We start from the raw sequence: 22,214 nt of genomic DNA on the forward strand, positions 1-22,214 counted from the left end.
TGTTTGTATTCGTCACTGAAGCATTAGGCTTTGCTGAATGAAAGTAATTGCAGCTTCAGGCTCATCTCATTAGGTTGCTGCCTAACATTAATTTATTTTCCTGGATGTATGTGGCACTAATGTGTTTCCTGCGAACACCAGCATTTACTTATTAAAGATTGTACGTTATTTGTCTGAATCTCCTGAGGGACCTTTGAATAGCTTTGTCTTGTGAAGTTTTGGTTTTGCTCAATGACTATTGGGTGCATTATTCTTCCAAACTCTCCTCACATTTGGTCATTTGAAATAAGTGTCTGACTTTATAGTGTTGTCTGTTCCTTGAATAAATGCTAGAAATGGAAGTGAGATGAATGATGGTAAGCTTGATAAATTAATGTTTCCAGACTTCCTGTTGGCATTCTTCAGGATGTGAGCATTGCTGGCAAGTCTGGCATTACTGCTCATTCCTAGTTACTCTTAAGAAGGTAGTGATGCGACATCTTGAACCACTACTCTGCGTGATGGAGTTGTTCAGTTTTGCTGTAGGAATTCCAGACAATATGGTGTACTAGGTCCAACCATCTATAACTGCTTCATCAGTGACACTGTGTCATAAGGTCAGAAGTGGGTACGTTCACTGAGATATCTCAGATACTAAAGCAATCCTTGTTCATAATCAGCAATATCCAGGCTTGGGCTGACACATAGCAAGCAATATTTGGGCCACATACGTGCCAGGTAGTGACTACCTTCAGCATCAGAGAATCTAACCATAGTCCTTTGACATTCAATGGCAATATCATCACTAAATCCCCCATCCTCCTCCTCCAAATCATCAACGCCCTGAGGATTACTATTGACTAGAAACTGAACTGGACTAGCCATATAAATACTGTGGCTGCAAGTGCAGGTCAGAAGTTAGAATTCCTCCAGTGAGTAACTCAGCTCCTGACTCTCCAAAACTTGTCCACCATCTACAAGGCACAAATTGCGAATGGAGTTTAATATAGATAAGTGTGAGGTCTTGCATTTTGGAAAGTCAAATCAAGGTAGGAGTTTCATGGTGAATGATGGGGCCTTGAGGAGTGTAGTGGAACAGAGGGACCTTGGAGTTCAGGTGCACGGTTCTCTGAAAGTGGAGTTGCAGGTAGACAGGGCAGTGAAGAAGACTTTTGGCACACTGGCCTTCATCAGTCAGGGCAATGAGTATAGAAGTTGAGAAGTTATGTTGCAGTTGTATGCGACGGTGAGGCTGCACTTGGAGCATTGTGTTCAGTTTTAGTCACCTTGTTATAGGAAGTATGTTATTAAATTTACAAAGATATTGCCAGGACTCAAGGGACTGAGTTATGGGGAGAGGTTGGACAAGCTAGGATTTTTTTCTTGAGTGTACGAGACTGAGGGGGTTTCTTAAAAAAGAGTATAAAATCATAAAAGGCATGGATAGGGTGATGCACTCAGTCTTTTTCCCAGGGTTGGGGAATCGAGGACTACAGGACATCAATTGAAGGTAAGAGGGGAAAGAATAAAAGGGAACCTGAAGGGGGGGGTAATCATTTTACACAGAGGATGATATGAATGTGGAATGAGGTGCCTGTGGAAGTGGTTGAGGCAGGCACATTAACTACATGTGGACAAATACGTGAAGGAGAAAGGTTTAGAAGGATATGGGCCAAATGCAGGGAAATTGGGTTAGTATTGATGGACAGTTTGGTCGGCATGGACCAGTTTGAACCAAAGGGCTGTCTCGATGCTGTAGTACTCTGACTCTAAATCAGGAATGTGATAGAATACTCCCCAGTTGCCTATTAACATTCTGGAAGCTTGACATCACCCAGAACAAAGCAGCTGCTTGATTGGCATCCCATCCACAAACATTCACTCACTCCTCCACCAATGCTCTCAACAAGATGCTCTCAGAAATTCAGCAGACACCCTTAGCTGATACCTTCTAAACCCATAGCCCTTACCATTTTGACATAGCAGATGAATATAATATGGACAAGTGTGAGGTTATCCACATTAATAGGAGGAATAAAGAGGCAGAGCATTTCATAAATGAGTGATCGGAAAGTGCTGATGTTCAAAAGGCCCTGTGTCCTTGTTCACAAGTCACTGAAAACTAGGACTTAAAAATGTGTTGCTGGAAAAGCGCAGCAGGTCAGGCAGCATCAAAGGAGAAGGAGAATCAACGTTTCGGGCATAAGCCCTTCTTCAGGATTCCTGAAGAAGGGCTTATGGCCGAAACGTCGATTCTCCTTCTCCTTTGATGCTGCCTGACTTGCTGCGCTTTTCCAGCAACACATTTTTAAGGTCTGATCCCCAGCATCTGCAGTCCTCACTTTCTCCTAACTGAAAACTTGGAGACCGGTGTAACATCCCATCTGGTACCCAAATGTTGTATTAGGTTTTTGTCACAAAAGGCTTTTAGTACAGGAGCAAAGAGGACTCATTTCAATTGTATAGAATAAAGGTGAGAGCACACCAGCAGGATCCAAATGGCATTCTGCATCAGTTTGCTTGTTTTCAGTGACTTGTGAACAAGGATACAGAGGACCCTTTGCACATTAACACTTTTCAACCTTTCCTCATTTAAAGAATACTCTGCCCGTTTGTTCCTCCTACTAAAGTGAACTTATCTGCATTGTATTCCAACTGCCATTCTATTTCCCACTCAGTTGGTCTGTCTAAATCCCCTTGAAGCATCTTTGCATCCTCCTCATCCCTGTCAGTGGTATGCACTGCTGCCACTGTATGAAGGATATGGAGAAAGTAAATATTTAGATTGGTGGATGGTTTGCTGATCCAGTGGGCTGCTTTAACCTGGGTGGTGTCAATATTCTTCAACCTTGTTGGAGCTGCTTTCAGCCACTTTGGTGACATGATAATTGTAGGTGGTGAGTTATTTGCCATAAAATTCCCAGCCTCCCGTTGTTGCCACTGTATTTATATGGCTGGTCCAGTTCAGTGTCTGGTTAATGATACCCCACCCCCACCCCTACAACATGTTGATAGTGAGAGATTTAGCCATGAATGTCAGTGGGAGATGATTAGATATGCTGTGGTCAGTCATTACCTGGCGCTTGTGTAAAGTGAACGTTACTTGCCATGTACCAACCCAAAGCTGAATGTTGTTTAGGTCTTGATGGCTATGAACAAAAACTCTTCAGTATGGGAGGAGTGGCTGATGGCACTGAACATTGTGCAATCAACAGCAAACATCTCCCTTCTGACCTTATGTTGGAGGGAAGGTCATTAATGAAGCAGCTGAAGTTGGTTGAGCCTAAGACACTACCCTGAGGAACTCCTGCACAGATGTCCTGGAGCTGAGCTGACTGACAACCACAAGCATTTTACCTTGTGACTTCAACTAGTGGAGAATTTTTCCCTTAGTTTCTACTGACTCTAGTTTTGCTAGGGCTCCTTGATGCCACACACTATCAAATGCAGCCTTAATGTCAAAGGCTGTCACTCTCACCCTACCTCTGGAATTCAGCTCTTTTGTCCATGTTTTGAACCAAGGCTGTCATGAGGTCAGGAAACTCAATGGACCTGGCAGAACCTAACTTAGATGTCACTGAGCAAGTGTTGCTTGATAACACTGTCTATGACATCTTCCATCACTTTACTGATGATCGAGAGTAGACTGACGGGCGTTATTTAGGTTGCATTTGTCCTGTGTTTTGTGCGCAGGGCATATCTGGGCAGTGTCTGACTCTGTCTGATAGATGCCAGTGTTGTAACTATACTGGAAGAGCTTGGCTAGGGGCATGGCAAGTTCAGAAGCATATAGCCTCATTCCAATTGCTGGACTGTTCTCAGGCCCATAGTCTTTGCCGTATCCAGTGCCTCCAACCGTTCTTTGGTATCGCATGAGGTAAATTGATTTGGCGGAAGACTGGCATTTGTGATGCTTGGAACCACTGGAGGAAGCCAAAATGGATCATTCGCTTCTGGCTGAAGATCATTGCAAATTTTTTAGCCTTAGTTTTTGCACTGATGTGCTGGACTCTCCCATCATTTGAGGGTAGGGATACTCGTGAAACTGACTCCTCTCGTGAGTTGGTTAATTGTCCACCACCATTCATGACTATGGCAGGACTACAGAGCTCAGATCTGATACATTAGTTGCTCTGTCTTGTCATTTGCTGCTTATGCTGTTTGGCATGCAAATCATCCTGTCTTGTAGTTCACCAGGTTGACATCTCATTTTTAGGTACGCCTGGTGCTGCTCCTGGCATGGCCTCCTGCACTTTTCATTGAATCAAGGTTGATGGTAATGGTGTAGTGGGAGACCTGCTGGATCATAAAGGTTGCAGGTTGTGTTTGAGTATAATCTGATGCTGCTGATGGCCCATAGTGCCTCATGGATGCCCAGTCTTGAGTTATATCTGTTTAATATCTATTCCATTTAGCACGGTGACAATGCAGCACATCATGATGGAGAGCATTCTCACCAAGGGCTGTTCATTGGTCATGCCTACCAATAGCTCTCCTAAGTCCATTCTTCAGTTTCTTCCTAGCTACTTCATAACCCCCAGAGTCCTGTCTGATCCTTGCCTTTTCAATCTTAAGTAAGCTTCTTTTTTCCTCTTGGCTAGATGTATTATATCCCTTGTCATCCACGGTTCTTTCAACCTACCATCCCTTCCTTGCCTCAGTGGGACAAGCCTGTCCAGGACTATCAGCAACTGCTTCCTAAACAACCTTCACATTTCTGATATGCATTTCCCTGAGAACATTTCTTCTCAATTTAGGCACCCAATTTTCTGCCTAATAGCATTGTAATTCCCCCTCCCCGTTTGGGTTTGGAGTTATATGTAGGCCAGATGCAGGTTTCCTTCCCTAAAATACATTAGTGAACCTGAGGTTTTGAACCATAATGGTTTTGTGGTCAGTGATTTCAGATTTTTGAATTCAAATTCCATCCCCTGATGTGGGGTTTGATCCAGCTCCCAGAGCATTAGTTGAGTCTCTGGATTACCAATTCAGCTTTAATACCACCAGGCTATTGCCTCCCCTAAACTAACATGTACTGATTGAAGCAGGTTGGAATAGCCAAAATAGTGGCAATTTTAATATGCACACTGTTATTCACCTGCAAACGGTGCACCAGCTTGTGATGAGAAAGGGAATTTCAAATTGCTACAGTTGCTGGTCGATAAGAATTTCACTGTGAAACTGGCTTTCATTCTTCCTTTGATTTTTTCAAGAAATTGTGGCTGTTGGGCATTAATTACCAATGAACCCCTCCACTGAAAGTTAGGACTAGTATTTAGCAACGTAAGTAGCCTATCTAAGATGACTTTGAATGTTCCTATAATATAATATAATATAATATAATACCAAGCAACCTTCTAAAACTTGTTTTACTTGTCCACTATTTCTTCTCTCTCTCCTTAATCAAATCACTGTTTCTCTTCTGATACTTACTTGGACCCCCTGTTTTACACTTGCTGTCACTCATCTGCATCTTTCTCAATTATGCAATCTTATTGATTCACCAAGGTTCTGGATATTGGCCTTGTAGTTTCTGCAATGTACAGGGAAAAGGAAGCTTGTTTAATGAAAGGTGGAGGGAAATGTCAAACGAAGGAGATAAGTCAATGGATGCCTTGTTCCTGCAAATTCTGGCTAGTATGTTTCTGTTGTACATTGAAGAAAAGAGCATTTTGAAAAATGAGAACAATTAAATCAAACTTTTGAGCCTGTATTCTTTCATTTAACCTAAAAAGTAAGTGGAACAGCATATTGATTGCCAAGTTGAAAATCGACTGGGCAAATTACAGCACTATATGAACAGTAACTTGAGTGTTTTGTTGAAGTGCAGAATGAAACATTTGTAGTGTGAAGGTCAGAATAAAAGATGCATGGGGATGTGATTTAATTTTAAAGTTGGTGACTACTTTTGTGGAAAACGATAGATATTTTCAAAGGAATCCACCTTGAATCTCATTTTCTATCTAGTGTCTGTCCAGTTTCAGGAAATAAAATGTAATTTTGTACAATTTAAGATCATTTTTAGTTTGTTAAAGTTTCCTTGCTTAAAATAAAGCCTGTGGGAATGATAGATAATTTTACCATCGTCAGCATAGGAAGAATAACCAGTGAAAGGATTGGAGAGTAATTTAGACCAATCTCAATGAGTGAGTAGGAGCTGCAATCTGACAAAGCTGTCTTGCTGTGGCTTTGTGCTGTTTTATTGCACTGCAGTTGTGTTAAGTGATCATCAGTGCAAATGCTACGCACCTGTAACTCCTGTATCCTGGTGTATGTCCTGAGATGTCAGATTGAATCACCCACACACTCACTCCACTTTAAGTAACACTACTTCACGACACGTATACAATAACAAGCTCTCCTTGCAAAGTGTAGCGTACTTTTTGATTATGGCGACTGCTGAAAGACTGTACAATCAAATGTTTTATTGCAAATAAGTCTTGCTGCTTAAAAGGAAACACATAACTTTGAAACATTACAGAATTAAGTCTACTTGTAATCTGCATCAGGCCACTTTAAATATTGGTTTCAGGGTTATGAGCTAATGCTATGCTTTAGGTTTTGTTAAAAATCTTCACCTGCATTGGTACCCCAGTTTTGAATCATTCTGACATGAGGGCCCCAACACTCCCCAAAGCAGTGAGGAAGTCTGACCTTCCCTTATCTGAGAGAGATTTTCGCCACATGCTCGGGAGACATATAACAATTGGTGTTAACAACTGCACTATCTTAACATGCTTTTTCAATCTTTGAAAGCAGACAAAATTTCACAACAGGCCTTGTTTCGAGTGAAAAGTATAAAGCCAAGCAATTTGTAATGACCAAGGAGCAATCCTAATTTTCACCATGAGCACTGATCCCTGAACCTTAAGCCAGCAATTTTATCAACTCGATTTTTTGGCCCCATTTCTGAATCTGTATATTCTTCTGTAAATTTGAAATTGATGGCTATCTTAAAAGCTGGATAAAAATGATTTTTGTTTGTCAGAAGTATTAGATGCATTACAAATTTCCCTCTACTCAACCTCAACAATATGTTTTGTCTTGAAGGTATGCTATTCAAACATTAATTCAGGGACAGTTCTGTGCAAAATCTATTTCATGTTAATAACTGGATTGAGACAGACTAACCCATGTGATGTAAGGCCTTTACAGTCAAGGAAGATTGATCCCTTCCCTCCTGACCTGGCTTCAGATTAGTTGCTAGAGTTGTAAATACCACATGGTTTATTGTGTACCACTGAGTCCTGAACATAACCTTAAAATCAAACAGCACAAATGTGGACCATTCAGCTCATCGCATCTATGAAACCATCAAAACACTGTCCAATTTTGTGTGACTCCTCAGCATTTCTTCCCTAAACCTTGTAAATACCTCCTTTTCACCTATATATTAGACCCCTTTTGAAGGTTGCTGATGTGTCTCTGTCCACCTCTTTCAGGCAATTGTTCCAGAGCAGAATTCATGTAATTGATTCATTGAATGTGGACCTCACTGACACTTAGTCCTCATCCCTAATTGCACTTAAGCTGGTGATGAAATCATAGAATCCCTGCAGTGTGGAAGTTGACCATTTGGCCCATCGAATCTGCACTGACCCAAAGAGCATTACAACCAGATCCAACGACCCTGCCCTCTCACACCCTGAATTTTCCCACCTAGTCTACACATTCCTGGACACTAAGGAGCAACTTAGCATTGCTGATCCACCTAACCTACGCATTGTTTGGACTGTGGGAGGAAACCAGGAAGAAACCAATAATATTGATGAAACGGTACTTTGCATTTACTATGCTGTGTCTAATTTATGTAGTATGAATTGGGTCTAAGTTGGAGATGGAGCTTCAAGTTCCCTGTATGCTGCATGAGAGTTTTGGGCTAATTGACGTCTATTGTGTAGAACTTGTACATTGTGGTTCCAGTTATTTGATCCTGCTCTTGAAGGATTCAGTGCCACTCTTGCTCAATCTGAAGAGGGAGTAGTTAGGCAAATTCTGTTAAATCAGCTTCCATATCAAAAGTAAAAATGTCTCGAATCACACTTTCATACAAGTTATAAATCCCCTTCCCACATTTTGGAGATTAGCATTCTCCCACTTGCTACTGGCTTTCTATTACAGGGTGGAGAGAGTGTACATATCAATAAAGCCAGCGGTTAATATCAAGCAGGGACAGAGATTTATCAGGATGCAGAGTGTGACTGGATGGAACTGACTGCCAATCTGGCGCACCAGTATTACAGTTCAAATACTCTGGGACATGAGGTCAAATCCCATCTCAGCACCTGTTGGACTTCAAATTGCAAGCTGGTCTCAGTGATGATGGCCATAATAACTATTATTGATTGGGAAATAGGAAAATCCGAATAGCAATTAACTTGTCTGGTCCTGTTAGAATTCTATAGGTTTACATAAGATATCCCTTTGTTCTTCAAAACTCCAGTGAATGTCATCCTAACTAATCCAAACTCCCTTCATACACCAGTTCTGATGTCCCTAAAATCAGTCTGGCACATGTTTATTATATTCCCTCGTTAGCTAGAACATTCTTCTTCAGATTAGGAGGCCAAAACTATACATAATACTCCAAGTATGGTCTCACTAATATCTCAGATCTCTGAGGGAACTACAGGTAAAGGGAGAGTATGTGATCTGGTGAGTCTTGGTGACACCTTGGGCCCTCCTCTTTCAATATCCCTCCTGTTCAGCTCCCCCTGTGTGCAGGAGAGAAGCTGTCCAGGAGTTGTCCAGCAGTGACTGTGACAGGGAAGTGCTACACATACAGAATGTTCTAGGATGACCAAGCAGGAGGCAGCCTCGGTCATTGAGTGTTATAAAAATCCATGTGGCTCTCCAATATCCTTTAGAGAAGGAAATGTGCCATTCTTACCCGGTCTGAACTGCATGTGACTCCAGAACCATATGGGCAACATATGCTGGCCTTGCCAGTGACACTTGCATCCTGTGAAAGAACAAAAATAATTAAGGATTTTTAGGGAAAAGGTTTGTTGGCGGATGCATTTGGAACACAGTCCTCTCACTGTGCCTCCCATTTTCTCTTGTAATAGGCAGGGTGGAATTCTCCCCTTAATGCCCTCATATTTCAGTTCCTGTCCCCCTTTTGTAGTTGGAATTGAAATGGTGATATATGTCCTTCAGGTTGATTGTGGTTGTGAAGTGATTGAGTCGACTGGAACTTGAATAGATATCGGTCTCATGAGATATAAATGGATTTAGATACCACCCTCAGTGGAACTGACAATTCTTGGAACCTTTTGGAAATCTAAGAGACGAATAGAGGATTATGAGTGGGCTTACTGTCCTGTGGAGTTAACTATGTGGAAAAGTCCCATAGTTCACTGCCACTACTCAAATACTCATTGCAGTATTTGTAAACTGGGATCTCAGGACCATTTTCATTGTTACAGTGCAATTAAAAATCTTCTGTTATGTTGCATTGCAGGTATAAAACATTGCAAAGAATTTCAACAACTAGTGGCCGAGGTGAGGAGCAGATGGAAAACAAAGGGGACAAAAATGCAGAAAGACAAGGATGCTGAAGAGCAATGTCCAACCATCTCAGGTAAAAGGGACAGGGCGGTTGATTTTGAATTCACAAAGTTTGATCAAGTCTTAAAACTGAAGTACAATGCCAGTTGAAATTTCACAAATCAAACCTCACAAACGCAACTCTGGATATTCATATGTTTTGCTTCCCAGTAGAATGGAAATATAATGGAATTAGTATAATTGATCTTAAGGTTTGGTGTTCATTTTCAGTTTTTGCTTTCACCAGTTACGGTTATTGAAGCTGCCATCTTCTGTCACATTCTGTGAAGTCATACTCCAGCTGGCTTGCTATTGACAGAATAATGTTGATCTTATTTTATTTGTAAAGCTGTGCATATGTCAGAGCATTATAGCGAGACGTGGCCGAAGAACAAACAGGATCCGGCCTACTATCTAAGTGTAGAGCAGCTCTTAAAAAAGATGTTCAGAATAATACAGTGGCAGATACAACTGCAAAGCAGACAGATCAGAAAGTAAGTACACAACCAACTTTGACAGTGTATATCTTCACAAATATAACAGTCACTGAGGCTCCTATGATCCATTCCTCCTCTCTAATTGTCTCAGTAGGAGGATATGCAAAAGATGCCACCATTGACTCTATGGTAGTGTGATGGCTAGCACTGAACTTTGTGCACAGTACTGACACCCGTGTCAACTTTTTAGCTTCTGAAGAATGATTAATAGTGTTTATTCAAAACATAAAGCAGGATGGAAAAGTGTCACTTGTATAACAGTGGCCCCTGCTGATTTGGTCCCATTTTAAAAGCTCAGTCCATTTCTTGTAGGTCACTTGTAAGTGATTGTCAGTCCTGTCACTCTCTTCTGTGCATTGTCAAAGATTTGAAAGGTCACCAGCAATCCAAATAATAGGAGATCGTAACTGTGTCAAAGGGACTGATTGACTGTCAACAGAGTACTGTTCTTAGACAGATAATTATGCTTTTGCAACATTCCGACTGTCTACGTTGTCCAGTGTATAAAAACCCTTTAAGACATGTGAATGCATTTTTTTTGTCAGATTCGAAGGAGTGAATGATTATAATGCTGCTGATTTTTATTTTCAAAAAGTTTGAAAATCCTTTCCAACTTTTGAAGATGTGTGGTTTTTGTTCCTATATCATTTTCTTGTGTTATTTTAATAGACTCTACTGTTGCTGATGAACTTGCAGTTTCATCAAAGGCATGGATGCATTGACAGCTGCCATGAGACAAAAGCAGGATAAGCAATGCGTATCATGTTCTTCAACAATAAGTTGAAAGAGGAAATGAGGAGGGAAACAAGACTGGCATATAAAAAGTTAGCAGTAAAAGGGGGTTAGAGTCTTTGAGAGACAAAATATATATATAGGGGTACAGAGCATGTTTAGAATACTACATTAGTACTTTGTATTGGTATTTACTAAAGAAGAAAAAGTTGTCAAGTGTTACGGACCAGACCAAAACGCCCCAATATACCCTAACCTTTTACTTATTTTATTTCAAGGCAAGTGTAAGGTGCTCATTGAGTCCACACCAACATTCAGTGATATGTTTTACTGAATTTGCCTTTTGCCAAAGATGTATTTATAGGATGTTACTTTTTTTGGAACTTGTTTACGTTTCCTTTTGTTGTATTTTAACTATAAACGTAGGGTTTAGACTATCTTCTTAATATATTTTGAGGGGGTTTTGTCTGGATCATAACAATGGTGTTAAATAGGACTGCTTTCCTACTCAAGTCTCTAATGGGACTCTAATTGCAGACTAAATAATTGTTAAGCACTGGTTCATCCACGTTCAGTTAAGATTAACTTGTAAATCTTACTTGCAGGAGAGGATGTTAAGGAGTGCCAGGACATGGACTGTAGTGAAGAAGAGCGACGTCTGGACGAGCCCCCAGTATTAGAGAGCACAGACTTGCTTTCAGTACCTAGTCCTTTGAAAGATGAACGTTGTTCATCCGATGTGGTCCCGGCTTCACCTTCATCAATAGCCAGGTAACTTTGCTTTTTTTCTTTGCTTCCTGAACCCTTTCCTAGGATCTTGGGGTATAGTCCAAGTGCTTCAATTGCTTGACTATAGGTTGTCCAAGTGTTTGTGTCTGGCCACTCCCACAACTGGACTGCTGATGGTGTCCCAATTGGTCCTGATTGTGTCTTTCGCAGGGGGCACTTGCCAGCGTGTGTCACTGCACAGGATGAAAGGAAGAATAGTTCATGTAGATCTTCAAATCCCCACTCAGGGCTATCTCAAATAGGTGTAATCTCAGTTGTTACCGCAACCAATATCAGGAAACCCAGCACAGTCAGGTTGTTAAATCTGATATATATGGACCATAAGCATCTGTTGAAATTGTCCATGGCCTATACATTCTGAATTACTGGGACAACCTGTTATAATACTTGCATCCAGACGTTTTCCAGTGTCCCTGTGTGTCTGAAGACTGCGAGTTTCATGATGACAGTCTGATGTGACTAACGAAGAGTGTGATGCTGGCAAAGCACAACCAGCATCCGAGGAGCAGGGGAGTCGATGTTTTGGGTATAAGCCCTTCATGAGGAATGCCAAAATGTCGACTCTCCTGCTCCTCAGATGCTGCCTAATCGGTTGTGCTTTTCCAGCACCACACTCTTTGACTCTGATCTCCAGCAGTCCTCAGTTTCTCCCTGATATGACTCTATCCCAGTTGTTCTTAGCAATTTTCCAGATAGCACAAAATGGGGTCCAGAAGGAAGTCTGGTATGAAGGGTTGTAACCTGCAGTATCTGACCTAGCATGGTTTTGATTCCAACACATGTCCAACTGTTATTCATTCTGCACCATAACCATAGCCAAAGGACTGAGCACTGTGCCGGGGCTTTTACATGAGCAAGATTATATATTGTCAGGTGAAAACCTCACTCTCTTACCCCATTCTGTGTTTTCTGTGTAGCTTAGAGAATCAGTGCAAATATATATAACATGCTGCATTTTCTATTAGATTAGTCAGCATTACTCTGACAATGGATTCTATGAATGCCATTTTTTATGGATGATCAGATGCAGTAAAATATGCTACTTATGTTATTACAGCTTCTGTGCATTATTGAATTCAGCATCACTCAGCACAGTGTGTTAGTCAGTGAGTTCCCTAACTCCATCCAGCTCAGCAACTATTCATTGGTTCTGATCAGTTCATGGACTGGGTTGAAAGGACTGTTCTGAACTTTTTATTTATTTTCTAATTTATTTCTATGATCTGTAATGCTGGACTTCTTTATTTCTTTACTTTTGTATTTATTTTTCCTAAGAACTTGTACTGAAGATCTGTCCCTAGCTGCCTTGTACCTAAGTTGGCGCTGTAACTGGTGACCTAAACTCATTTGAGTACGTGACAATAAAGCTGATTCAGTTCAATTCAGGATGGAAGAGTTGTCCTATCCTGAGAGGATGAATAAGCTATGTGTCTACTGTCTGGAATATAAAAGAGTTAGAGATGATTTCATCAAAACATCATAAATCTGAACAGACATGACAGAATCTGCACTGAGGAATTGTTTCCCTTGGCTAGCCGGTCCAGAGCATTGGGCGCAGCCTCAGGTTGAGGACTTGATTATTTAGGACTAAGATGAGAATGAATTCCTTCACTTAAAAGATTGTGAGGTTTTGGAATTCTGTCCCCCAGGCGGTTGTGGATACTTTACCATTGTATAGTTTACCCCAGCTAGGATAGAGATTTTTGATCTTGCAAAAAAAATCAAGGGGTATAGAAAACAAGAGGAAAGCAGTGTCGAGACAGAAGATGAACCATGATCATATTGAAGGATGGAAAAGTCCTAAGAGGCCATATGATTTATTCCTACTCTGACATGTTAAGTTGTTGATTGCTTCTGTCTTCCCCTTGCTGGTAAATATATAGTTCTAATAAAAACAGTGTAATGCAGTCCCAGTAGGGGTATCCTGACGTGATTCATTGCTGATGATATGACATGAACACATTAGCTTTTTAAAATGTCACGACTCATTTGTGTATGTGGAGGCATACCAATGTCCACTTTGCAGCCAGGCTGCATTCTTCATAATCGTGACCAGTCGGTGTACCACAGCCGTGGTCATCAGCCTTTTGAAGATAGCTTTACTTCACTCTCTCTCTTGCTCTCGCTCTCAATCTCTCTCACTCTCTTTCTCACACACTCTCTCTCTCACTTTCACTCTCTCATTCTCTCACTCTAACTCTCACTTTCACTCTCATTCTCTCACTCACTCTCTCTCACTCTCTCTCACTCTCACTCACTCGCTCACTCTCGCTCACTCGCTCACTCGCTCACTCGCTCTCTCACTCTCTCACTCACTCTCACTCACTCTCATTCTCACTCCCACTCTGTCACTCTCTCAGTCACTCACACTCACTCACTCTTTCTCACTTACTCTCTCTCAGTCACTCTCATTCTCATATATCTTTGCACTGTGGGAGGAAACCGGAGCAACTGCAAGAAACCCATGCAGACTCTGGTAGAATGTGCAGACTCCACACAGACAGTCACCTGAGGGTGATACTTTGGCACACCAACCTCAAAGCTGCTGAAGCCAGGTGCCAATTCGAAGCCGCCTCCTCCTACTGCCCCCTTGACCATGACCTCACTCTTCATCACCAAACCATCATTTCCCAGGCCATACACAACCTCATCACCTCATGGGGCCTCTCACCCACAGGTTCCAACCTCATAGTTCAGGAACCTCGCACCGTTCGGTTCTAGCTCCAACCCTGGCTGACCCATTGTCTCAGCCTGCTCCAGCCCGCCGAACTCATCTCCACCTACCTCGATACTGTCCTATATCCCCAGTTCAGGAACTACCCACCTACGTTCAGGACACCACCCACGCCCTCAACCTGCTCCAAAACTTTCATTTCCCTGGCCCTCAATGCCTCATCTTCACTATGGACACCCAATCCCTCTACACCTTCATCCACCATGACCAGGGCCTCCAAGCCCTCTGTTTCTTCCTCACCCTGCCACCATTGCCTGTCCACTGACACTCTCATTCATTTGGCTGAACTGGTCCTCACCCTCAATAATTTCTCCTTTGAATCCCCCCACTTCCTCCAGATGAAAGGGGTTAGCATGGCACCCACACAGGCCCCAGCTTTGCCTGTCTCTTTGTCGGTTACATGGAACAGTCCATCTTCTGCAGTTGCACCAGCACCATTCCTTACCTCTTCCTCCGCTATTTGGATGACTGTATTGGCGCCACCTCGTGCTCCCATGAAGAGGTTTAACAGTTCATCAACTTCACCAACACATTCCATCTCAACCTTAAGTTCACCTAGACCATATCAGACAACTCCCTCCCCTTCCTGGACCTCACCATCACCGGTGACCGACTCAACATTGACATCTTCCACAAACCCACCGACTTCCACGGCTACCTGGATTACACCTCCTTGCACCCTGCCTCCTGTAAAGACGTTATCCCTTATTCCCAATTCCTCTGCCTCCACTGCACCTGCTCCCAGGAGGACCAGTTCCATCATAGAACACACCAGATGGCCTCCTCCTTCAAAGATCGCAATTTCCCCTTCCATGAGGTTGCTGATGCCCTTCAGTGCATCTCTTCCACGTCCCGCCCCTCTGCCCTCGAACCCCACCCCTCCAACCTCAACAAGGACAGAATGCCCCTGGTCCTCATCTTCCACTCCACCAGCCTCCGTATCCGTCACATCATCTTCTGCCATTTCCACCACTACAAATGGATCCCACCACCAGAGATATATTTCCCTTTCCACCCCTATCTGCTTTCCATAAAGACCATTCCCTCCCAGGCTCCCTTGTCAGGTCCATGCCCCCCAACAACCCACCTTCCCCTCCTGGCACCTTACCTTGCGACCACAGGAATTGCAAAACCTGTGCCCATGCCTCCCCCCTCACCTCTGTCCAAGCACCCAAAGAAGCTTTCCACATCCATTAGAGTTATACCTGCACTTCCACACGTCATTTACTGTATCCATTGCTCCCAATGTAGTCAGAATGCCTACTTGCACAAAGCTACAGAGAACATCTCTGGGACGCCCACACTAACCAATCCCGCTTCCCCGTGGCCGAACATTTAGACTCCCCCTCCCACTCCACCAAGGACTTGCAGGTCCTGGGCCTTTTCGACAGCCAAACCCTTACCACCCGATGCCTGGAGGAAGAAATCTTTATCTTCTCCCTTGGGACCCTCTGACCACATGGCATCAATGTGGATTTCACCAGTTTCCTCATCTCTTCCCCCCCCCTACCTGATCCCAGTTCCAACCTTCCAATTTGGCACCGCCCTCATGACCTGTCCTATCTGTCCATCTTCCTTCCCACCCATCCACTCCACCCTCCTCTCTGACACATCGCCATTATCTCCATCTCCTTATCACACTCTCAACTACCTTCTCCCCAGCTCCAAACTCCCTCCCATTTATCTCTCCACCCCCTCGGCTCACAAGCCTCATTCCAGATGAAGGGCTTTTGCCCAAAACATTGGTTTTCCTGCTCCTCGGATGCTGCCTGACCTGCTGTGCTTTTGCAGCACCACAATCTCAGCCTGAGGGTGGAGACAAACTGGGGTCCCCGGCGTTGTGAGGTAGAGTGCTAACCACTGAGTCACTGTGCCACCCCAAATGGTTAATCATGGTTACTCCCTAATTCGTAGTTGTCACTGGACTAGCAATCCAGAGCCAAGAATTAATGCCCTGGTGGTTTGGTTTCAAATCTCATCCCAGCAGATGGTGAAATTTGAATTTGAATTCTAACTCTGCAATTACAGGCTAATCTAATGGTGATCATTGTTGATCATCAATAAAAGCCATCGGGTCATATTACCTGATCTGGTCTACAAGTGCCTCCAGTAATGTGGATGATTCTTTAATTGCCCCCTGAGTTGGCCCAGTGAGCCAGTTCAACTCTGTCTACACTGATGCAAAGAAAGAAAACCAGGCAGACCATCTGGTATCAAACAAGGAAGCAAAAACAGTCCATGTAGCTCTGTCAATCCTGTTAACTGTCCCTTATGTTGATATTTGTTTGGAGTCGCTCCGTGACGCAAGACTCTGTGCTATATGGACTGTTGTTTGGGATGCATTCAAAGAAAAACATTGATTGCACATGGAGGACCATCATCTCGGTGAAAGAGGTTCTCTGGTCTGCCAGAAACTTATTGGTCTTCCAGTGTGAGGTGTTGGCCCCGGCCGAGTGTTCCATGAGCAGCAACCCCCAGATTCACCTAAAAATGAGCTGGTGAAGTTACAGCATAGGGTGACTTCCCTGCCTAGCAGCATGCAATACAAAGGGATAAGACAACAGTATATAGAGAAACCTCAATTATCCGAAGGACACGGGCAGGGAGTATTTCATTCGGTTAATCGAATGCTGGATAACATAGTTTAGCCAAGCATTGGGACTGTGCCATCTTGCCAGATAATCTGAAATTTGGATAATCGAGGTTCCTCTGTACAGAAGTTCCAACGAGATCTGCCAGAATGGTTCAGGAACGTGGGATCTTACAGGTTGGGCTGGAGAAGCTAGAATTGGTTGCCTTGCAGGGAAGGAGGCTGAGGGGGGATCTGATGAGACAAAGGTGATAGGTTTAGATGAAGTTGACAAAGCAAACCCGTTCAGTGATGAGTCAAACGCTCAAGGATAACAAATTTAAGGTTTCGGCAAGAAATGCCAGGATGATGAGAGGAGCAACTTTTTCATGCTTTGAGTGATAACACCGAGGATTTGGCTACCTCGGAGGTTAATGCAACTTGTGCAGTGAATGATTTCAAAAGGAAATACGGCAAAGACTTCAGAGAAATAAGCTAATAGGACAGTGGCTTAGTGTGGGCAGAATGAGGCTAACTGGACATGTCCAAACGTGGATCCAATGGACTGCTGTGACTGACTCATTTTGAGAACAAGTCTTGTGAGCCTTTGCTGTACACGTGCTGTGGCACGTGTAACTTTTGTTAGATGTGGAGACTGCAACATCAGGGATTAAATGGCAAAAATATTATGGTGCGACTTAAAGGGGGGAGGTGGTGGTGGGACGCATAAAGGAATAAAAGATGATTCTCAAAGGAACCATAAGTGGCAACCACCATCAGCAAATGAAATTGGGAACAGTGGTTGTGATTTGGAATTGTTAAACTTAATGTTGAACCCAGAACAGTGTAAAGTGCCGAATCCTGCGACCTTGCATGGGACATCATTGGAAGGTGTTGGAGGCAAAGGTCAAAGGGAATAGAGTGGCAGTGTTGTGTTTTGCGTAATTAACATGGTAGGCAATCAGAAGCTGATACCATGCCTTGTAAACTGCACAAGGCTGTTCATTAGAGTGGGAGAAAGTGAGGACTGCAGATGCTGGAGATCAGAGCTGAAAAATGTGTTGCTGGAAAAGCGCAGTAGGTCAGGCAGCATCAAAGGAGCAGGAGAATCGACGTTTCGGCCATAAGCCCTTCTTCAGGAATGAGGAGGGTGTGCCAAGCAGGCTAAGATAAAAGGTATGGAGGAGGGACTTGGGGGAGGGGCGTTGGGAATGCAATAGGTGGAAGGAGGTTAAGGTGCGGGTGATAGGCCGGAGAGGGGGTGGGAGCGGAGAGGTCGAGAAGAAGATTGCAGGTCAAAAAGGCGGTGCTGAGTCCGAGGGTTGGGACTGAGAAAAGCATGGGGGGGGAGGGGAAATGAGGAAGCTGGAGAAATCTGCATTCATCCCTTGTGGCTGGAGGGTTCCTAGGCGGAAGATGAGGCACTCTTCCTCCAGGCATCGTGTTGCCATGCTCTGGCAATGCAGGAGGCCAAGGACCTGCATGTCCTTGGCGGATGGGAGGGGGAGTTAAAGTGTTCTGCCACGGGTCGGTTGGGTTGATTGGTGCAGGTGTCCCAGAGGTGTTCTCTGAAACGTTCCGCAAGTAGGCGGCCTGTCTCCCCAATGTTTAGAAGGCCACATCGGGTGCAGCGGATGAAGTAAATGATGTGTGTGGATGTGCAGGTGAATTTGCGACGGATATGGAAGGATAACCTTGGGGCCATGTCCCACTCCGCAAGGACATGCAGGTCCTTAGCCTCCTCCATTGCCAGACCATGTCAACACGACGCCTGGAGGAAGGGCGCCTCATCTTCCGCCTAGGGACCCTCCAACCACAAGGGATAAATGCAGATTTCTCCAGCTTCCTCATTTCCCCTCCCCCCACCTTGTCTCAGTCCCAACCCTCGGACTCAGCACCGCCTTCTTGACCTGTAATCATCTTCCCGACCTCTCCGCCCCCCACCCCCTCTCTGGCCTATCACCCTCACCTTAACCTCCTTCCACCTATCGCATTCCCAACACCCCTCCCCCAAGTCCCTCCACCCTACCTTTTATCTTAGCCAGCTTGGCACACCCTCCTCATTCCTGAAGAAGGGTTTATGCCCGAAATGTTGATTCTCCTGCTCCTTTGATGCTGCCTGACCTGCTTCTGTTCAGTAGAGTGATCTTCCAACCTGAATTTGATCTCGCCAGTTTTGAGGCGGCCACATTGTGACTAATGAATACAGTGCACTAAACTGAAAGAATTATAGGAAACTACTATTTCACTTGGAAGGTGTGTGTTGGGCCTTGGATGGTGGGAAGGAAAGAAGTGAATTGGAATCTATTGTGCCTCATGCTCCGGCATTGGCATGTGTGATGGGAAGGGGAAGAGGTGTCGGGATGGTTAAAAAGTGGACCACAGTGTGGCAAAGCAAATGGTCCCCTTGGGAATGCTGGGAGCAGAGGGCAAGCTGTGGCTTGTAGTAACAAAATGCTGCAGGTCGCAGAAATGCGGAGAGAGATCTGTTGAATTTGGATGCTGGTAGCCTAAAACAAGGGAAACAGTAGTTGTGAAAGAGACCAAAAGCATGGGAAATGGTACAGAGATGGTCAAGAGACCCAGCAACTACAGTGGAGAGGAATCCTCAGTTGGGGAACACTGAGGATATATTAGAAGCTCTGGTGTGAAAGTAGCAGATGTTATAGAGATGAAGAATGGAATAGAGTCCGCACAGGAAATGAGTTGAGAAAAAATGTAATTAATATCACTGTGGACTTTTCATAGGTGCTGGTTGACAGCTTATCCCCATAAATGGCAATATTGTGGAAGGGAAGGGAAGGGGGAGAGGTGGACCGCACGATACTAAGAGAACTTGCGTTCATTGGATTGTAAGCTTCTTTCTCATTTCATTGAAGTTGGAAAGCTATAGCATTAATCATTGTTGAGACATTATGTCATGTTATCAACCATCAGTATGTGTGGCAGAGATTTGAAATAGTTTTCACAGTAATCAGTGAATTAATTTGTTGTAAATTTTGGCAAGGCAGCATTGCTTCAGGTAAAATCAAATGCAGTTTGCATGTCTCATGGCAATGTTCTATTATGGTTAATGAGCAACAAATAAATAATTGCTGACTCTCTTCTTTGCTGCATCTGAGTTTGCAGTCTTAATTTTAGTTTATAGCAGCCCACAAAATAAAACATACTTGAATTAAGCACTTAATGGCAGTCTCACTCAGAGAGGCTTCAAATGATTTCTGGATCCTATTAGTGTGAAAATTTGATAAATTCCAAAAACATTAAAGTGAAACTTGGAGCTGGCCTTCTCGGGGAGCTTTACGCTACAGATAACTATGTAGTATTGTTGATGTAAATAGTTCCCCATTACCCTGCTCTAACATCCATAAATTTAAAGAATGGACAATCTTACATTAAACATCATTGAAGGGCATAGAGTAGAACAACATGCACAAAAAAAAACCCTGAATAGGATTAAACAGTAGGATTAAAGCTCATGCATACCAAACTGGAAGACTGACTAAAACTGAACTAGAACTTCAAAAACAAAAGCTGACAGCTCTGACACGTAACATTCCAAGACAAAGGAGTAAGATTGGCAGTTGAAAAGCAGAGGAGGCTGCCTTGCAAGAGTGGGGCTCTGAGCCAGATGATGTTTAACCAAAAAGCTGGTCACCACAACACCAGCCATCATCTTCCAGTCAGAAGACAGTTGAGAAAAAGACACAAACCACAATATGACATAGGCTTAACAGTGCAAATTTAGCATTGTGTCATTTTCACTGCAGTGCATATGAGTGAAGTCAGACCCAGTGATGGTGTAGAAATTACTCAATGGGAATCTGGGTGCTGTCTTGAGAATAATTTTATATAAAACATGTCCCTTCCAGAAAAGGTGGATTTTTGACACTTGACTTGATGCATTCATTATTAGTTTGAAGTCAAATGTAATCCTGGATGTGAATTGGACATTGTACAAAACATTTTGTTCAAATCTTGGTAATTCTATAAGTTATAAGAACTATGAAGCAAAACCCAATTTACAGTATATATTGACAGCAGGGCAAAATATTTATCTTAATGTTCAGCAAAGAATGAAGAACATAAATCTTCAAGAAAAGTTTCTTTTTAAAATAGTCTAATTTTGGTGTTTATGTGGTATAAGTAACTTCTCAGGAGATTAGTACTAAATAAATGAATCATGCATGGAACTCCCAGAAACAAATGGGTCAATCATTTTTTTTAACCTCCTGTTTGTGTACAATGAAAAAAACCTAATTGATTACTGTCCTGTAATATATTTGATTCTGACAGATTGTGGTTGTCTGACAACCTCCATGCTATACCATTTTTAAAAGTAATTCAAGATCCTCCACCTCTCCACATCCTTCAAAACTTGCATAAGACTTTGCTGCTTTTAATGACATCTTCTTTGGCTTGGTCCCCACTTTGGCCTGACCACTTCTTTGTGAAGATCCTCTTGCGATTTTTCCACAATAAATATTTTATATAAGTGAAGGTTGTTGTTTATTTATGGAACTCAGTGTAATTAATTTCTGACGTAATGGTGTAAACATCTGTGCACTGACTCTTAAGTTAACCTGCAATAAACTGCACACTGATTTGCAAATCATTTAAACAAAAGATCATTTCCTTCATTCGGTGTGCTGTGACCAGTTGAAGAGGGGTCGAATGTTTACCCTCATCTTGCTCCTTGGTTCTAACAGAGGCTTTTAATTTTTGAAAGAGTGTAGTTATAAATTCAGTGACCCATTTGCGTAAAACAAAATCTAGCCAGTTAAACCTTATTATGTTGAACAAGCAAGGTGTTAGTTTTTTGAATCTAAAATCCATCCAACTGAAAATATTCCAATGCAAAAAATGTGAAAACTTATCTTGGAGTTCACAGCTCACGTGCAAGCAAACACATTTGAATCAAGCTGCAACAAAAGTAGTTACTCTGTAAAGGCAGGTTTTGCCCATGTTAAGATTCACTAAGAATGTGAAGATAAATAAGAGCTCACTGGTTATCGAACTGGAAACTTTGGTTTTCAGTTGAAACAGTTTTTGTATTTCGTCCCTCTTGTAGAAATGCTGCTCTGGAGATTGAAATCTTTCAATAGAACTCTGCTGCAGAAATGTAAATGCAATCAAATTCAGCAAGTGTTCCTCAGTGGGAACAGCTGCCTACTCTGGCAACTAGTGTGGCCAAATCCCAAATTAAGCATTCACACAAGAAATTGTACGACATGACCTCTCTCCATATCCGTTGTATATTCGCTAATCTCTGCAATTTATTCTTAACCATTGTGTTTTATAGCCGAGTAACAATTTTTTTTCATGTTACATTTCCAACAGCTGAATTTCAGATGCTTGACTCACA

General features: G+C 42.9%; 1 protein-coding gene across 2 annotated transcripts in view; it reads left to right on the forward strand.

Moving 5' to 3' along the window:
* rad18 (RAD18 E3 ubiquitin protein ligase) overlaps positions 1-22,214 on the forward strand; it is a 287,902-nt gene that overhangs the window by 164,209 nt on the left and 101,479 nt on the right. For both annotated transcript variants that reach the window (XM_087994505.1, XM_087994506.1), the window contains exons 10-11: positions 9,443-9,562; positions 11,363-11,528. In XM_087994505.1, the coding sequence (XP_087850631.1) occupies positions 9,443-9,562; positions 11,363-11,528 (286 nt within the window). The remainder of the gene's footprint in view (positions 1-9,442; positions 9,563-11,362; positions 11,529-22,214) is intronic.

The sequence above is a fragment of the Chiloscyllium plagiosum genome, unplaced genomic scaffold (genome assembly GCF_037043375.1).
Source record: "Chiloscyllium plagiosum isolate Xiang-an unplaced genomic scaffold, Cpla_swu_hap1 HiC_scaffold_14, whole genome shotgun sequence".
NCBI classification, from domain to species: domain Eukaryota; kingdom Metazoa; phylum Chordata; class Chondrichthyes; order Orectolobiformes; family Hemiscylliidae; genus Chiloscyllium; species Chiloscyllium plagiosum.